Source organism: Coffea arabica, chromosome 2c, assembly GCF_036785885.1.
Source record: "Coffea arabica cultivar ET-39 chromosome 2c, Coffea Arabica ET-39 HiFi, whole genome shotgun sequence".
NCBI lineage: Eukaryota > Viridiplantae > Streptophyta > Magnoliopsida > Gentianales > Rubiaceae > Coffea > Coffea arabica.
In genome coordinates this window covers 6,168,437-6,188,300 of record NC_092312.1, presented here as the reverse complement: position 1 = coordinate 6,188,300, position 19,864 = coordinate 6,168,437, and the positions used below count along the sequence as shown (strand labels likewise).

At 36.2% G+C, this 19,864-nt stretch overlaps 2 protein-coding genes across 6 annotated transcripts; one reads left to right on the top strand and one right to left on the bottom strand.

Annotated features, from left to right (window-relative positions):
• Positions 1-1,095: 1,095 nt before the first annotated feature.
• On the top strand, positions 1,096-2,223 carry LOC113721393 (LOB domain-containing protein 33-like). The gene is made up of 2 exons (XM_027245546.2): positions 1,096-1,407; positions 1,523-2,223. The coding sequence occupies exons 1-2, from the start codon at positions 1,129-1,131 to the stop codon at positions 1,901-1,903; spliced, it is 660 nt and encodes a 219-aa protein (XP_027101347.1). The 5' UTR covers positions 1,096-1,128; the 3' UTR covers positions 1,904-2,223.
• Positions 2,224-2,809: 586 nt separating this feature from the next.
• Positions 2,810-10,882, bottom strand: LOC113725439 (AT-hook motif nuclear-localized protein 15). 5 transcript variants are annotated; one of them, XR_011838847.1, is made up of 3 exons: positions 8,581-10,882; positions 8,128-8,205; positions 2,810-3,552 (listed from the first exon to the last, which is right to left on the bottom strand). XR_011838847.1 is itself a non-coding variant. In XM_072073901.1 (2 exons), the coding sequence occupies exons 1-2, from the start codon at positions 9,485-9,487 to the stop codon at positions 8,183-8,185; spliced, it is 930 nt and encodes a 309-aa protein (XP_071930002.1). In that variant the 5' UTR covers positions 9,488-10,882; the 3' UTR covers positions 2,810-8,182. The 5 variants fall into 5 exon arrangements, 3 of the variants coding, with proteins under 3 accessions (XP_071930002.1, XP_027104387.1, XP_027104385.1); XR_003457338.2 differs by having other exon boundaries at positions 8,132-8,205; XM_072073901.1 differs by having other exon boundaries at positions 2,810-8,205.
• Between the last annotated feature and the right edge of the window lie 8,982 nt (positions 10,883-19,864).

Genomic DNA, 19,864 nt, shown 5'->3' with positions numbered 1-19,864 from the left:
TCTCCACCATCCCATGTTATACTTTTGTTCCTTCCATCCATCTTAGTACTCGTGCATTTATGCCAACTTTCCATTTAAAGACCCAAGAAAACTTTGCCCTTGAGAAGACTTCAAAAAAACATTTTATTTTTTTTTAATGTGTTGATAACTCAAGGAAAATGACTTTAATCTTTCCTTTCAACTATCTTCTGTTTGGCTGTTTCTCTCTGTGTTCCACCACAGAAGAGAGGAATGGACGAAGCTGTTTGCGGCTTTTGGGTGCGCTGGTAGATGAGTAGGTGGCCGTCATTCCAATGACCACCGACCCATGATACACATCGCTTGAGTGGCAAACAGCCAACCAAGGGAACCATTTACTAGCAATTAAAGTACTATATATATATGCATGATGATGCAGAAAAAAGAAATATCTACATGCGTCTAAAACGATTCCTCAATGAATCATGCAGGCCATATGAAATATATATACAAGCTGAAAGACTTGAGCCCAGAAAAAAGATAACAAACTAATACTGTCAGAATATCAGATTCGCTTGAGCGAGCTAAATTTTGAGAAGGATTCTCAAGAAAAAGAATGAGGGAAGATATGATATGTCAAGCTGGATGGATGAAAAGATTGGAGAAAAGTTCTTCACCTAGTTCATGATTAGTCTTCTACGACATAATACTCCAAAATCTTGTCCACCCTTTTTCTACTTTCGAGCAAGCATTGTCGAACCAAGTCATTATTGTAGAATAAAGGGGTTCTTGTACTTTGTCTGAGATACATTAGTATTAATTAGGACAACTAATTGGCAATCATTTCACACTTACAGAGGTTAAACATATAAATATGGCATCACACTGTCAAATTCTTCGAGATTAACTGGATAAGCCACTTTAATTAAAGACACAGATCAGGAAAGTTTACCCATTTTGCGAATGAAAATGCTGCCCACAAAGGAGACCTAAAAGAAATTACTTTTCAGGTAAAGTCTGGAATGTCTCTTAGCCATAATCAAACAAACGTGTATAACCCTATTGGGCTGTGATTATAAAGCTTTCAGCTCACCCCTGCATCGAGTTAATCAAAACCATTTGAAAGCTGAAAAAAGAAAAAGAAAAATACAGATAGAAAAGCTTACGACAATGACGGGAATGGGCTCTTCTTGTGGAGCATGCAAGTTCTTGAGAAGAAGGTGCACAATAGAATGTGTGTTTGCTCCTTATTTCGGTTACGAACAAGCAGCTAGTCATTTTGAAGCAGTGCATAGGGTGTTTGGAGCTAGCAACGTCTCCAAGTTATTGCTAAATCTTCCAGTTCAAAACCGCGCTGAAGCTGCTATAACCATATCCTATGAAGCCCTGGCCAGAATGCAGGATCCCATATATGGTTGTGTTGCTCACATCTTTGCGCTCGAACAGCAGGTTGTTGTACTTTTTATGCACATTCATTTTTTAACTCGTACTGATTAATAGAGGCCAATAGATTATACCTCTTTATGGATGGATACCTAAATTAATAAGATTTTACATCATTCAGGTGGCCTGCCTGAAAGAGGAGATCGAAATGATTGAGACTCAAATGGCTAGTCTAGCAGTGGATGTCACGTCTAGCTGTGAAAGCTATAATGTCGCAGACTACTCAAATCCTGAGATAGCCTTTGGGTGTGATCAGTACATGAATCTAGCGAATTTCATAAATCAACAACAGATGGAACTGGACCCAATTACATACACAGAAGTTAAAGCTTGTGATGACAGCCAAATGATGGTACAGTTCCCTCCGGGAAATGGATGGGAGGATGCTATTTCCCAGCTCTCTTCTTCCAACTCGAACTTATCGGAGCCACTCTTTCAGGAATTTACGCAATCTATATATGAGCAATGCCTATGGCCAGAGTATTGCAGCACCTTAAACTGACGCCCCATGTCACGTTAAATTAAATAGTAGAGCCCTCCTCCTACCACGACACAATTTTGGGCCTAACAGTACGGCCTATAGTCCTACTATGACTCTCCCGGGTGAACCTCAATCATCAACGTATATGCATTTTATATGGAAACTCTCATGAATTATATAATTCAAGAATCTAGAATCTTTGTACACAAAATTTTGCCACACACGATCACACCACCCCTTTGGATATGTCATCATCCTATTATGATTTTGATTTCTACTTGTGAAAAGATCTATATTCCATGGCAAATTTCTCTTCAATGTTGCTTTCAAGTTTTTGATGGTGAATAAATTCTCAATTGGGGGCCAGTTATGGTCAAATCTGTAGCATTTAAGGCAAAGGACTCTAAAGCACTCGTGATAAAAGAGGGCAAGGAGAAGGGTAGAATAGATTGTGTTGTCAAGAACACGCCTTTAGATCCCTGTTGTTTGCTTTGTATAGTCCCAAATTTTTGGGTTAGGATTTCGGTCAAAGTCCAATGAATGGTTGCTTGCTAAAAATATTTCCAAAATTTGGTGATGGAGTGGTGGGAAAGAAGGACAATTACATAGCTTACCATTTTTTGATGTCCGAAGCCCAAAAGGTTGCAAAGGGAGTGATTAGTTGTTTTCGACAAGAAAACTAAGGTGATTTTTACCTTTACCTAATTCCATCATTTTTTATAATCTCGATCCACCCTTTTGCCTTTTCCCAAGCTAACAATTTTGACCATTTTATTTTAGATATAAAACCAAACAATAAATTTCAACTATATGTTTAAAAAAAAAGGGGAGGGGGGCCAGGGAAGTTGGCGATTTCTTTATGGTAGATTATTTGGGATAATATATTAAAAAAATAAATACAATAACACTTTTTTAATGTGATATACATGAGACAAAAATGTGATCACAAAATATATTAATGATGAAATAAATAAAATTTTACAAATAATCTACCATCCAAACAAATGTTTAAGGACCTTTAACCAAATCATCTTGCTTACGCTCTGCTCTGTCCTGGCAATTGGAAGAAAGGAAAACTGTTGAGATTTTCAGCGACAAATAATTGAAATGGCTTCTTCGATCACGCAAATGGCTCCCCATGACCATAGTTCTATAACCACGGTGACAGCAACGTTATCTTGAGCCACTGCAATGGCTGCTGGAGATAATAGCCAATAGCCGACCATCACCGATGACAAAGTCTTCATAACTGACGTGGAGTTGAGCTAATTTGCACCAATACAATCACCGATTTCAAATGGTAGATAGGGATATTGAGCCTAATTCAACATTTGACCTATTGTTAGGTCAGAATAGAGAAGACGGAGGACATAGAGAATCCACAACCACCTCTCATCTACCGTGGCTAGAAACAAAGGTACCAAACCAAGAACACGCATCTAGCGTCTTGGCATTCTATCTCTCCCTTTCAAGAAACTATCCACGACTAATTACGACATCTTTGGTGCTTACGCCACAGAGAAATTGCATCTGCAAATGATGACTGTCGCCATTTTCCTTTTCTTTGGTGCGGTCTTCGGAGCTAGCAATTCATGTTAAGCCAGCGCACACGGACAAAGAGCCTGGTCCCCGAATGGAATCATACGCTGTGCCCTACAATGTTGTTCAACCTACAAAAATGATCTAAAATATTTGTCAAAGTAGGGGTTAACCGATCCAGTCCGGCAGCATAAACCTCCGACAAGGGAAAGTGTGAATTCTACAAGCATGCAACCCAGCATGGATCCTAAACTGGTTAGATCACACATATGACAACATGTTAATGGGTCCATGCAGACATTTAACCACTAGCTAACATCTTGAAATCATGGCCATTAGAGATTATGAAAATGAAATGTTTACCAACAAGAATTAGATCAAGAAAACCCTAGACTTGATGATGCAACGCAGTTGGTGACACTGAATAACAAAACTTATGGATACAATGCACAAGCAAAATCATTTTATAGCAGCTTACAAATTACTGTCCCTACAAAACATGCAACACCCCGTGAAGAAAAGAAAAGGTCATAGAGCACCTGAAGTATATAAGCCTGAAATGTGTGAATACATTTTCTTCTTTTAACACTAGGAAAAAGGAATATAAGCATATTCCAACAGACACATCTAAGCTTGCCTGGAAAATTGAGTCGCAGACCACGGTTCTCAGCAGTTCTGAAACAGGAAACTCAATCAAGATTAACTAAAAAATCTATCTTGCTGCTGATATCCCACTTCATATTTTTATGTTCTGCTAATTGATTCAGATATTTTAATGACGTTCTGAGAAGTTCACAGCAGCAACAGTTTCACGGACACAGAAAAATCAGTGTTCAGCCTAAACAAATTATGGATGAAACAGTAGGAGAAATTCAAAGATAGAATGCTCATGCCAATTCGAGTTTTCCCTCAAAGTAAATCCTGCGGAAAAGATAAGGTAAACAATAAGCTGAAGAGAATCTAGCATGCATTCTAAGAGAAAACAAGCTGTCTCTTTAATCTTCTCTTTTTCCTTTTCTTTCTCTTTTTCTTTCAAGTCTCATCTTATTAACTCTAGACAAAATGTAATACATACTCAGAATCAGAAGTTCCCAGTCATTTTAGAGGAATAAGGAGAATCATCGATGAATAAAGAGAATCAAAGAATAAAATCGATCAGCTAGCAATCTTTTCAACTTACAACAAAGTGCATAACTTACACTTTCTTAAAGAAAATTTACATGGATAACCAACTATTAGATAGTTTTTATATGCCGCTAAATACCAACAGAGGAATCTTAATACCATGCCCCCGAATAGCATCCATGCGTACAAGCTGTAAACACAAGTTTCCCGATCCAAACTCCAAGCAGCTTTGCTTTGTACTTTAGACTATATCAAATCAAAGAACATGCAAGTTGATCACAAAATTTATTTGCACAAGGCACAATATTTGACCACCCCCAGACAAACACACAAAAAATAAAAAATAAAAATAAAAATAATTCTGGAATTTTAACCTTCAAAAGGTTTTCTAGAGCATTAACTAGGGCTGATTACTTGTAAAGTGTCATTAGCGCTGATTACTTGTAAAGAGCCACCATTTTGCTCACCTTATAAGCCAAAAGTTTCCAAGTAATCTGAAGTATTGGTTCTTTGTTTGCATAAAGCCATAAGAGAACGTATATCTAAATCTGGTCACTTTGGTACTTTATCTGCTACACTAGAGGGCTGGAGGACATAAAAAACTGCTAAGACAAAAATATTTTATACATAGCTAAAAAATTTCCCTGTCTATACTTCTATGTGGCATGGATAGTAATTACCACACTTTCTGTGAACCTATACAGATGATGGTTGTGACTCCTCTCTATCAAGTTTTTTTTTTCCTTTTCTCCTTTTTGGGGTCTTGGTACGGGCATAAATCACGTGAATTGAATAATATGTCTCCTTTGGGCTAATGACTACCACTAATGCATTAAAACTTGGTGGGGTGGGTCTCCCACCAATTTGACACATTAAAGTGGCTTTGCTCAAAAAATCCAGGCGGGTGCATAGTGCACCCGTCTGATCCAATGGTGGTTCACTCCCCTCCGGATTACCCTGAGACCTCTTTAGATCCTCCCCCTCCCCCCTAGTGTAGGATAATCTATCGTATTGACAAAAATATATATATGTCTCCTTTAAAGTATTATTAGAAAAGAAGCATCATGATTAGGGTTGTAAATGAGTCAAGTTTTAATCCAATTGAATCAAGTTCGACTCAAATTTACAAAGATCGAACTCAAATTGATGACCTTTCAATGTAAAACTCGAGTTTGACCTTAAATTCAAGTCTAGTTAAGCTCAAGTTCGAGCCTGCTCAAGTTTTAAAAAATAAAAAAAAATTATTATTTTTAAAAATGAATAAAATAATCATTTTTCTTAATAAATAATAAAATATTAAAGATATACATGTAATTTCACTATTAAAATAATATATGTGTATTCGAGCCAGCTCACGAGTCGACAAGCTAAGTTTCTCTATGCTTGGCTCGAGTTCGATGACTTGGTCGACTCGAATTTGACTTGAACTCAATGTTGACTAAGCTCAAGTCGCTTTAACCGAGCCGCCTTGTGAACTTGATTCGTTTGTAGCAGTAGTCATGACGTCAAGAATGAACACATGCTATCACTATTAGTAGTCATGACGTCAAGAATGAACACATGCTATCACTATTAAGATGGGAGGAAACTCAATGAAATAGGAGGACACAGCAACCAATGATATATTGCAACCTAGATAGGACGAAATGTTGCTAAGAACGTGACCTCTTTCAAACTTATTTGCTGCCCAGACACAAACATATAAAGAAGGGTCCAAGAATTATGTATTTGTGGATAAGGGGTTTGCTAATACACTAAACATGCTCAGAATGTACTCTAAGACGTGCATATGCTGGTGAGTGCGTGCACATATATTCAAACACATACATATATGTAATGTGCAACCTGCATAGTACGCCCTCCTTCACGCATCTCCTATTCAACAGAGTACACACAAACAAAGAAAACTGTCTGTTCATGCCAACAAGTATGCTGCAGCATTGATGTATAAACTTTGCAAGAAAAAAATAGTACCTAAAGTTCATGTCCGTGAATAATTGACTTTTATCTGAAATGAGTTATATTTTAGTTGAATATGTTATGATTTTCTCCCTATACAAAGAAGAGTACATTGTGATATTAAATCACATGGTGAATTATGAAATTTATTAGACAAGAGATACTAGACACTTAGCACTATAGGTGTCAAGCAAGTATTTATCAAGTTGAGAGTCAATGTTAACAACATTGGGAAAGTTACGCTTCAGGTTTAAGAATGTTGGTGCTTCATTAGGATATATGAGATCCATAAGCCAGCACTGAGTTCAACATAGGTGAACCATATGATTAGGAAGAACACTAGGAAAGAAGTCCTCCTCCCCATCTTTTGCACCAAGCATACAACAATCATTTTCAACCTCAAGTCAGCAATTGCTAGCTCAATGGAAGCATAGACTTTGAGTTTATGCAAGAGAAGACAACCTTGATCCTACTACTAAGCGGATTACATAGACATATTCCACTACTGCAGCAAAATCAAAATGTTTCCTATTCTTTGCACCCAACACTTTAATTGCTAATACTAATTAGCCAAGCTTAACTCCTTTTTTTTTTTTACCCCTTTTGCCAAAGTGGATTCGTATTATATGGAATTTTATCATTTGATGGTCTAAGTTTTTGTTTTCGAAAGTTAATGGAAAACCAAGAACAAGTAGACATATAATCTGCACTAGGTTAAAGCTAGACGGACGTGTATAAAGCGTCTGAATTGCAATTGTGGTTGCTTACCTAAAAATGGAAAAAAGAAGAAATGGCAAGATGATGTATAAGAACTATTACACTATTAGATTGTTTGCTGTGTGAGAACAAATAAAGGAACATTTTAACCTAATTTACTCCACTCCCCCCTCAACACCCCCCCCCCCAACACTCACAACAACAAAAAAATTAAAAGAGAAACCCATGCACACAATTAATGAACACTTGTAGCCAACCATATTTCATGTAATAAACGCACATAATTATAGGGCTAATTGATTGTAATTGAGAAACCACCCATTCTAAACGAGTGCACAAACACACTCAATAGCACTGGCAAATTAACTCACACACTAACTAGACAAACTTGTTTATGAGGTTTTTGACATATCAAAGAAAATTGTCAAACACAATACTCCAACATTTGTTTCTTAATATCATCCTTGATAAACATGGTACATGAACATGAGTTAATTGCTTGGAATAGTTAACAGGTCCTAAAATTTTCCCATTTAGTGATGCTCAATTTGGAGACGGTAGAGATGAAATCAAACAAAATTTCTGAACCAAGTTGGCAGAAAAAAAAAAATAAAATTAAGATCAATCCTAAGCTCAATTATGTTAAAGCATGCAACCTAAAAGGAACCACCTTTTCCAGCCAATTGAGTTGAGAAATGACAGATTCATGAAGAATGCAGATGAACTAAACCATCTCTCTCTCACACACACACACACGGTGACAAACACAGTAAAGTTACAATAAAGTTATCAAGCATTCAACTACACCAGCTATTTTATTGAAGAAATCATTGTTTTTATTAAAAGATTCGAATTAAAGAAGAGTAGTACTTCTTCGAAGTACTTGTGAAAGATTAGTAACATACTTACGTTACCATATTTCATGGACAACATTTCTATGCCAGCATCTCCACCACCTGTCTAACCCCTGAATAAGCCATTCACTAAAGGAAAAGATGAATTAAATAGTTATTGCTCAAAGAAGAGAATGGAACTTATAAAAACAAAAGTTACATTCATTAAATACAAAAGCATCCATCAACCTAAATATCCAATTGGAAAATGCGATTCACAAGGAATACAAAAGGGTCAAGTAAAAACTAACCTTGCTACTACTTCCTAAGTTTACGAGACCTAGAGCTCGAGAACAAACAAGTGACTAGTAAGTATAGTTCATCTACCACTTTTCATTTGACCTTAATAAGATGGTGGGGGGCGAGGAGGAGGAGTCCAAAAGACCTCGTGACCCATTTGGCCATTGGGAAGCATATTAGGTGGTAGATTGAATAAAGGCATAGAGGATGCAGGATCAGCCATACCATGAGATTGAGAAGCTGAAGAAGCACCAGTGATAGTTCCAGTATTAACTCCTGATGCTGCCTGCAATTGAATCCCTTCACCGGCTGGTTCCTCCTCCAGAGGTAACCTCTCATAAGTTGCATTTGTAAACGTTGCAGCTATAACCATTACCGGCCCAGATGCCATCAAGGGACCAACAACTGTTCCACCAACAACTTGCCCTTGACCGCCCGCTAAGTACACTGTCAAACCAGTAGCTCCAGGAGGGGAAGGAGCAGGCAAGAATGCACCTGATAAAGACAATATCTCGAATCTCCCGTGAAGGGTTATCACCCCACCAGGTGCAGCCGGTTGCCGCAGAGTCACATTCGTCACAATACCACTTCCACTCAAAACCGAGACGCCCCGATGGCGCCGTTGGGCAAAGGCAGCAATGCACTCAGCAACATCATTCCCACTGCTTATTTCCAACACATGACTTCGGAGAGCATTAGGACTTTCTTTTGTTATCACAATGGGCGGCTTTGGCTTGTTTTTCGAGCCGGGTGGTCTGCCTCTAGGTCGCCTTCCAGAACTTCCACCGCCGCTACCCGGCTCAGAGATTTCAAGTGCTCCGGGATTTTCCTCAGCTTCGGGCTCATTTTCCCGGCTATCTTCTTCATCAGGGTTTTGGGAGGTTGGGTTAGGGTTGGGGTTATTGTTGCTTCCGCTGCTGTTAGTGGCAGTGGTATTGGTGGTGGTGGTGGTGGTTGTTGTAGTGTTATCCAAGAAGTCTTGGTCTCTCCTTTGCTGTCCAAGCCTGTTTAGCCCAGCAGCATTCTCATCTTCTGCAGTAGCACTGTTTCTTAGGTGAAGAGAAGGAGATGGAGTCGATGGTGATACTAACGGATTCATAGCCACGTTTCCAGCCCACCACCTGTTCGCCATGCTTCGTTCTTCAGGGAGAAAGATTTTCTAACTAGTCAAGAATGCGGTCGGAGCCCAAGATAACGCTTTTTTCTTTATCAAGAAACGGAACTGAGCTAAGCTAGCTGCTAACACTTGCTTGACCTTCTTGTTCTCTTCCACAATGTATTAACAAACAAACAGCCAAAATTGCTTTTTGGATTGGCCGCATCCGTTACATCGGTCTACTAGTGGAAATGAAAAATAGCAAATAGCAAATGGTTTCTTCTTTGCCTTGCTTTTTTTTTTTTTGGATGTGCAAATACGAGATCTAATAAATACACCCCTAAATCCAACAGAGAAACTCCAAAAGCGTATGTTGGACCAAACTTCTTGTACCCAAAAACGGAAAATCACCCGGCCCCAACCAACCACAAAACCAGCTACCCAATACTCTTTTGCCTTCTTCCTCAATTCCCAGTTCTCACCCGCACTCAATACCTCTCTTTCTTTGCTTCTCTTTCTAGGATAAACCCTATCCAACAATATCTTAACCTCAACTCTCAATTCCAATAGGAAAACCCAGATCTGCCGTAGCTTCTCACAAAATACCCACAAAGCCCAGCTGCCAAAAACTCAAGAACGCAAGCGGAGATCTAAACAAAAGAGGAATTTGTTGCCTCCACCGGCAGCTCAACAATAGACTGTGAAAGTGTCAAACACTTTGCATTAAGCTACAGTTTAAAAAGTTGAAAGAAACCACGCACCTAGAATAGATTAACAGTATAAGTACTGAACTAATCAGTAGTATATGGTGTTTGCGTGTGTACATGGTACTGAGTGCTAGCAACTTTTGCTTCTGAATTCTGAGTTGTTCTGAAGAAGAGCAGAAAGAGAGAAAGAAAGGAAGAAAGAAGGGAAGAGTCTTAGGAATTAGGAGCACCTCAGTTGGCACGTACGTTAGGCTTAGGTTTTTGGTACTGAGGTTACCTTTCCCTTTCCTAAGCTTTCCTTAGCTGTTATGACTAATAATGTGGTACTGGTAGTACTAGAAGTACTAGTAAAGGTTTGGTGTCTATCTGGGTCGGTCTATCTGATCTGATGATGCTTGAGGGGGTTAGCTTCTTCTGCTGCCTTGCTCCCGTTCTGCCCCGTGGTTGTACGTGTTTGCAGAGAGTGACGCTGGTGCGTTAAGCGGCTGAATACCGTATTGGGACTCGTATAAGTAGCTTGACAAATATCACTCTGTTGTACAATATACTACCCGTTTCCGGCCTCCTCTCTAATACTATCTTAAATACTCTATCCCCACCCCACCGCACCACGCCCTTTTTTGGCGGTTTTGCAGTGAGTGGTTTTCTCGCTGTCCCCTCCGCAATAAACGGTTTGTTGGACCGTCAAGTTTGACGAGGGCTCAAGTTCCAATTCCCTGCGCTCAGTTCTAACGCAGGCTCTTTGACCGTAAAATAGAGATTTGCACCACCCCGGAATATTACCGAATTATCACTGTCCCGTTTGGAAGGTTAGTTTTTTAAGTATTTGTATAAAATTTTACTGTAGATCGCTGTAAAAATTATAAAAAAATTTTTATGAGATGAAAAAACTTTTTTTTCTTTTTCTTTTATTTTTTTCTTTTTCTTTTTTTTTCTTTCTTTTTTCTTTTCCTTCCTCCCTTCCTGCTTCTTCTCTCTTCCCCTTTCCCTTCCCCCGTTCCATCTCCCCAAACTGCCAGCAGAAGCAGCAACTTTCTTTCTTTTTTTTTTTTTTTGCTTTTTTTCTCTCCCCCTCTCTTGCCCGCCACTCCCTCCTTCGCCCGCCTCTGCAAAAGAAGACCGGCACCTAAAAGGGGCGTGGCTTGACTTGACTCCTACCTGTTGTGAAATATGAAGGTGGAAAAGATAAGGTTGGGCTATGGTAGGGCCGGGTTGGAGCCCGAGAAGAATGGTGGGGGAGAGGGAGAGGGAGAAAAAAAAAGAGAGGATCAAAATCGGGCAAAGGGGGAGGATGGCAATGGAGGAAGAGGGGAAGAGGAAGAAAGGGGAAAAAAAAAAGAATGGCACCGGAAGAGGTAATCGGCGCCGGAACCAGCGGCGGAGGTGGTGGCTGGCGACAGAGGTGGTGGTGGGTTGGGGTGGGGAAGGAAGAAGAAGAAAAGAGGAAGGGAATTTTCTTTTTTTTTTTTTGTATTTTGAATATTTTAAAGTGTGTAGGTTAAAAACTTTGATTAGTTTTTGGGGTTTCTGTAGTAAAAGTTGTTAAAAAACTAATATTATACAAACTTGCCTAAAAACTAAGGTTCCAAATAAGGGCCACTTTGTCAGTTGAAAATTTGGGATTTCACTCAATTGTTATGTTATTTTTGGATTCTTATTTTTAAGAGTTTTTTTAGAAAAAAATATAATATAGAGATTTAATGTATGTGAGGTAAAAAGTTGATTAAAAAATGTGTTTACGAATTATTAAAAAAATTTATTGTGTTTACAAAGAAAATGTAAAAAAAAATTGTGAAAAACCACAATTCAAAATAATATCAAAAATCTCATTTGAGGTTTCTCCTAATATTACTTGACACTCCTAAAATTTTAAAAACATCACTTATCTACTCTCGAAATTGTAAAAAGTCTATATTAACCCTTATTTGATACATAATTCACATATCCAATAAATAGATCTCAAAATTAAAAACATAAATAAAAGTCACTTTCTTTTCTCTTTTTTTTTCCAACATTCTCTCCTACTCATTTTTTGGATGACTATGCAATATATTATTGATAAATTATAATAATTTGAATTTTGTTTTTTTTTTATTTTTATGATTGTGATAGAGTAAGATATGATTTATTTGCTTATTTTGAGTTGATTATTATAATTATTGGTACAATTTAAATGTTTGGACATTGGTTCAGAAGAAGTTGGAAAAAATATAATGTTTATAAGAATTTGATTTTGAGCATATAGAGTTAAATTAGTACAAGTATACTTCTTTACAAATATCTTTTTATTTTTCATATTTATATTTTTATGGGTTATAGCATTGTGATGTGGTAGTACTACTAGAGATTATTTTTTAAGTGATAGCTTTCTTGAATTAAACAAAGTGGTTTAGGAATATTTTTATTTAGCAAGTAAATGGGGTAGTTTAGGGTTTTTAAATATTAGTGTAACAAAAGTAAGAGAAATAAATGATATTTTTAAAATTTTAAAAGTACTAAATGATATTAAGAGAAATCTCAATTGAGGTTTCCAATATTATCCCATTTATTTGATGGCATTGTATAAAGATAATGTGGATGTGGATTGCAATTTATATTCTCTTCGGAACCTCATGATCACCTCGATGTGTATATATATATAGACACACACATACAAGACATCTAAAGTTTGACCTTGTTTTCAATATTTTTTTAATTGATGGGTATTAGTTTTAATTAAGGACATAAATCTTACCTTCTAATTTTAACAAAGTGCACTTAAGTTATAGCGTTCTAACTTAACACACACAACGATAATAATAAGTGTGTTTGGACAGGAGATAAAAGCATTTGATGTCAAAATTAATGCTAATAAATACTAAAAAAAAAAAATCTTAATTACGAGCGTCGAAAAGCTATACACAACACCGGAAATTTGTGAATAAACAATCGAGTTTCATTAAATACGGTTGCTTTTCGATTGAGTGATGATATGTAGCTTCTTTCCGAGTAGATTATTTTCACGACATCTAGATTAAGATGAAAAATAGAAAATGACATCAATTCTATATGCGAGAAAGGAGATTATTTGAAACAACACTATAGTACTTTTTATTATATGATATATTTAAGACAAAAAAGTGTTTAAAAATAAAAAAAATATTTAAAAATTAATATACATGATGCATGCAAAAAAAAATTTACAAATGAAATGATATACAAACTATATGATTGTCAAAAATTGATAGGTAGTGAGTGCATATGCATTACTCCAACCGAACCACAAAAAAATGTTCCTTTGATCTAACGCGAAAAAGTTAACAACTCACTAGCCTATCACAAAACTTGACACTGTAGTCCAGCACTAAGAAGAGTAAATAATTCACCAGTTCATCACTCAGATAGTCTTTTACCTTATTGGTCCTTTTTATTTTATTTTATTTTTTTGGGAAAAGGACTTAGGTAGAATTGAATTGATTGGAGGACACAGCCACTTAAGGAGCGCTTAGAGTCCAATGGTTGGATTTGGAGTCATCTCGAACCAAAAAATAAAAATAATAAATGCATTTCTTCTTTAGCAAAAAAGGTTCAAGAAACATTTAAATCCCCCTTCCTTTCTTCCTTTCCCCTCTGTTTTCTAAAGCAAGGGCTCCTGTTATTATTATATATTATTATCCAAATAATTTGGAGGTTAGAAGGAATTTTCAAACCGGAACGAAGGTTTGACCAGACACGTCAACGTCAGTCTTTCCGGGAGACAGGTGGCATAATATGATTGGGTTTTCTTTGGTTGGAGAAGAGTGGGAGAAGAGCAGCGTACTTAAAAAATAAAAAAGAATTAAAACATGATGTTTATGAATGAAAAATAATAATATAATAAAAAATGAGACAGAGAGTGGCATAGGGTGTGGGACAGAAGATCCGTTGCGACTTAAAACCCATGGTCCTAAGTCACCTCTTGGTATTTGGTAAAAGGCTGCGGCAGGAGTCAGGAGTACCGCGCGCGAGCGCACCACAGACGCTCGCACTCTCGCTGGAGACAAATCGGTCAAATCCCTATCTCCATCTCTATCTCGAAATGGAAAAAAGAAAAAGAATGCAAGAAATGGGGGGACTGCAGGAAGTGAGTGTGGGGTAACGTGCGCACGAGGCCCTGAGGGGGGAAACCAAGCAAGCAAATGGTAATTCGGACAATGGGCAAAGGAGCAAAGGAAGAAGGTGGGGCGGGGAAGCGAGGGGCTGGTAATGGAAACACGTCACTGTTTCCGACTCCCGACAAAAGTATCTAATGCCAAGGCTCTCTCTGGAATCAAATCTGTATGGATGGATGGAGTAGTCTGCAATTGTGCGACATCTCATCTCTGATCTCTCTCTCTCTCTCTCTCTGCCCCATTCACCTAGCCTGCATTATTAACTCCGAGTAGGATGCTAGTAGCCGAGTCGCACTTCCCTGCCGCTCTTTTCTTACAGTAGTATTAGTGCCAGTATACGTCTTTTTAGTTTTTACTGCTGCATGTTTTTACTGATACTCGCGTTCATCTGGCATCACAGACGGTTTTCGGCAACCGCTTCTTTGTTCAATGGTAGCATTATTTGAATAAGTTACATTTTATTATTATTTATTTATATAATTTAAAACTCCCAGTCTCATTTTGATACGTTTATTTTCCTTTTTCATCGATTTCAAATTATAGTATATTTTTCAACTGAAAAATATAGTTAATTTATAACACCTCTCAAATGCCCTTATCTTATTTAATATAGATTATTTTTTATTATAACTTAAATTATTTAATATAAAACTAATTAATCATACTCCATTTGATATAAGGGTATTTTAGGAAGATAGTTAACTAGATTTATTCTTCCAACAAAACTAACTAGCTTTTTTTAAATAATATGAAAAAAAAAAACTAAACCTATCAAAATAGGAGGAGGGAGTGATAGAATTATAACACTCAATTACTATTTATGTAGGTCTCCTACGTGTTAATTACATTTTTTGATAGGAAACTTAATAATTATTCTCTTGTTTGTTGTAATGCCTCAACAAGATCCAAATTGATTAATTTTTTTTGTTTTAGTTCGTGGTTGTGATTTATTGTTTCTGAGTGAATTTTAACAAATCTATTCGTGGAATTTGTGACGTTAATATACAGAACGTGATTAGGAGCAACCCATGGCAACTGACGTACATCTGCACCGTGCTTTATTCTGATTCCTTAGACCCCCAACACAGCTGCTAAACACTAGTGTTTGACACGTCCTAATGTTTATGCTCTTGCGAGTCCCTCGGCGCTTTCGGTGATGTAGGATCGGGTGGCTCGACCCGAGCTCGTAAACTACTTGATCAATGGCTCGATTTGAGCTCATTTTGCTCGAGATCGAGCTACTTAAAAGTACTATCAAGTCGATTTTGAGTTTAAACATAGGTACTCGAAAGTTCAACAAATTATACTGACAATTGCATTAAATAAATACACATATGCATGAGATAACAAATACAAGCTTGACATTGTTCAAATTTAGTGTTTGAACTCAATAAAGTTCGTCATTGTTTGCGAACCTTATTGAGTTAAGCTCAAATACTTTTGCAACTTTCTCGAATCGAGCTCAAATTTAAACCCCTTGACTCTATCAAACTCAACTAACACTCATACCCGTCAAGTTCGAACTCGAGTATGGTATTACTCCAACTTGACTTGACTCAATAGTACCCCTGCTTTCATTCTTCTCCTACGCTTGGATTTTACGACGCCAAGGGCTCCTCGTTTCACAATCAATGCTTGAACGAAAGCTCAATTTCAATAATCCCGGCCATCGTCAATTACGATTCATCACTTCTCTGATGAATGAACCACATTATAGTTTTTCTTAATTAAACAAGATAATGTTTGCTGTTGTGAATCTGGAGTAGGACTGTAATCGAGTCGAATCGAGCACGAGTATCGCTATACTCGAGCTCAACTCGACAGCAGAGATATATTACTCGAGCTCGAGCGATTAGTAGAAATAGAGTTCGGACTCGAAATCGAAAAATTGCTCGAAAACTCGAGATCGATTCGATTTTCTTGTGAGTATGATCGAGCTGAAGTCAAGTATTCGAGCTCGAGATCCTTGTCCACTTCCATAATTGTAGAATATAACTCTTCATGCAAAATAGATTGATGCAAGCCCAATTTCCTGATTTAGATCAGGCTATTAGCAATTGAAACAAGTTGGAACATTCGTAATTCGTCACAAGAAATGTCCATAAACTGTTGTAGAAACTAGAAAGTAGAAGTCATAAATTGAGGAGGAAGAAGGAATTAAGAAAAGCCAATTTTGTTTTTTACCTCTCAAGTTATTTTTTTCCTTGTGAAATGACTATATGGCCTATAAATATTTTAAAGTTATAGCCAACATTTTGGTAATTTAGACAACTCCAAGCATAAAAGAGTAAAATTGTAATAACTAAATACATAATTTTTAATTAATTAATTTGTGCTCGTCAAGGCTCGACGAGCCATCGAGTTTGACAAATTAATACTCAAACTCGGCTTGATATATTAACAAGCTCGACTCGCACTCGGTCAAGCGTTTGACCGAGCTATTCGCGAGCACCTAATTTGGGGTAACCATCTTGCCTCTTTGTAAAAGCAAGGATTTTTTCTCTAAACTAGTATAAAAGATATGGTAGGAAGAGAAGCACCCACTACGTTTTGTTGATGTATTTTTACTTTCAAAGGTAATATGTATATTTTGGAATTGCAGACTACGACATCTTTTTTTTTTTTTTTTTGTTTTTTGGTAGGCGATTACGACGACACTCATTCAAAGGTAAAAGAGGCCAATTTACAAATTAAAGAAAGTATCTTTTATTAAAAGTTGCGTCATAGTATATTTTAGATGCCATTTGCAAGTAGCATCCCATCGTTCCAAGAAAACATATTTATCTCCAATTTATACAATTGTACACTTGCAATTTTTGAATGACACAAGAAGTTTTATGTGAATGGAAATGAAATTTCCAATAGGGCATCGTGCAATTTTGGATTGGAGAGTTGATATTGGGAAGACAAGATAGTCGCCGAGAGAGCAGTAACTACATTTAATCTAAATAGTCTCTAGCAACGTAATTGTTCAAGTCATTCCGTCTAAATAAACTAATATAGTGAAGCAAGTTAGAGCTTCGACAAGTTATTCCAACAGTTTAAAATATTTATAATGCTTACATTTTAATTCTATCTAAACGCTGAAATTGTTTCTTTAGCTTTTGAAGTTCTATAAATGCATCAGACAGTTTGATTGTAAGTCTTGATCTCCAAGAAGAAGACACATTGGCATTGTTATACTATGTGGAGTAAACATACTACGTTATCACATTTAATAATATTACACGGTCAATGTTTGTTGTATTATTTTTGCAGGGACTTATTTTTTAAGATGATGAAGACTTTATTAGAGAACATAAGTTGATATGATTCACGACTAATGTGATCAACATAACTTTTTTCATATGGTAAACTATTTTATTTTAATATTTTCTAAATTAATAATAAGTTTGAATGCATGTCACATATATAAAATTTAAATTGAGATTAATTGTTATGCATTCGAACCTATTAATGTATACATAGTTAGTGCTAAGAAATATAAATTCAATTCTTTTTTGCTTAATTATCAGCTAATTATGCTTCTTATGATGCCATCAAATTGAAAAATAAAATAAAAATTATACATAGTGCAATTTCTTTTAGTTTAGGACAAAATTTTTTAAAAAAAATACCTTCTGCTAGTTAAGTCCTGGTTCCCCGCAGTGGTTAAAAAAAAGGACATCAATGTACTGATAGGAAAATTGTTAAACCAGCGCGAAATTAAAACATGCCCCCGCTATTATCCGCCAGGTGACAAATGACAGGACTGTAATCATTTGTTTATTACCGGTTTAAGAAAAGAATTATCAAGTCATGGACGAGACAGAACCGATGTTTCATAGTTATTTCAACGCGGTTGTTAGACAGTAGTCTATATCGTAAAGGACTCGGAAACGGTGCATCCAAGTTGGTGGCGTTTAGCTGGAGGATGTCGTATACGTGGAAGTTATGCGTGTTTCGTTATGGGAATAAAAAAAAAAAAAAAAAAAAACGATATGTGATACTTATTCTCGAGTAGGCACCGTCTGAGTTGGTAATACTTCAGTCTAACCTCTTTAGATCTTTCTCCTCATAACATGGAGTAGGAATACGTGTAAAATAAAATTTATTATATAAAAAAATACTTATTCTCGAGTATGTGCTAATCTAAGGAATTTATTCTATAGTTATTAAAATCAGTCCGGAAAGAAACACGATCAAAAAGGTAGGTCAACGAGTCACTGATTCAACCAACAAGTCACTAATATATTTAAATATTATATTTCATAATTTTTTATATAAGATATATGATATAAATTGTAATAAACAATGTCATGGTGAATGCTCATTTAATTTATGCGAATGCTCATTTAATTTAATTTGCTATAGAATAATTAATTCATATAAGAGTCAATAAAATATAAATTTATTTAGTAATCCATCAAACTTCAAGTGTAAAATCTTTTATGTGTTTAGTGTAATTATCTAGTTTTTTTACAAATTTAAAGTGCAAAAAATTATTAAAAATAAATTTTGCCTTTAAAATGAATTATGTAATATGTTATTTTTGAAATCCATTTTATAATTTATAGAGTTTGGGGAGTCATTAGTTTTTATTAAAAGATTTCAAGTAAAATTGTTTTAGATATATTTAAAAAAAATAGAATTGACAAAACATTTGGATATTATAAAAAAAAAACTACTCTATTAATGTATGACAAAGTGACTTGGTGGTTAGTATATTCTGACACATACCAAAAGTTCAAAGTTCGAATCCTAGCAAAGCTAATTAAATTTTTTTCACAAAACCTAGTTTGTGGACAAAATCAGCTGGGTTCCGATGTTGAACTGTCGAATCATTGATTAGTCAACAATTTATGCTCAATCGATTTAATTAGAAATCCAATCCGATTCAATTACCGATTCGCTGGGTTTCGATGTTGAACTGCCGAATCATTGATTAGTCAACAATTTATGCTCAATCGATTTAATTAGAAATCCAATCCGATTCAATTACCGATTCATTGGATTGATAGGTTTGACCGCCAAGTCGTGTCGAATTTAATAACTATAACTTATTCTCGAGTGGGTGCTAATTTTTAGAAAGGCAATGCAAAGGTAGTGTGCATATGATTATCTAGCATCTGGCAAGAATACAAACTTTCGAGTTGCTATCTCAGTGTGTTAAGCAAACTTTTTTTGTATCTAGAAGTTTTGTACAAAGAACATGTCACCTAATAAGTGCAGATAGGGTATATACGTGCAATTTAGTTTTTTTTTAAAGTGATTTAGTTTCAAACTCTAGTCATCTGTATCTCTAAACATGGCTTAAGTAGCATTGAATCATAGAAGTTCCTAGTGGTCTTAGGTTTTAATTACGGAATTCTAGAGGCTTAAAATTTATGCTTAGAAAAAGTACCCTTTTATGCTACAGTAGCATGCATTAGTAAACTAATAAGATGTCACACAAAAAGTTGGTTCCTTGATTAGGAAAAATATAACTAACTACCTTTAGAGTAGCTGACGATCAAGAAGAGCCTTAGTGTCCCTTGACTTGCATTCATTTCCAGGATTTTCTAGATGTTTCACTAATGAGTGCAAAGGCACTCGTT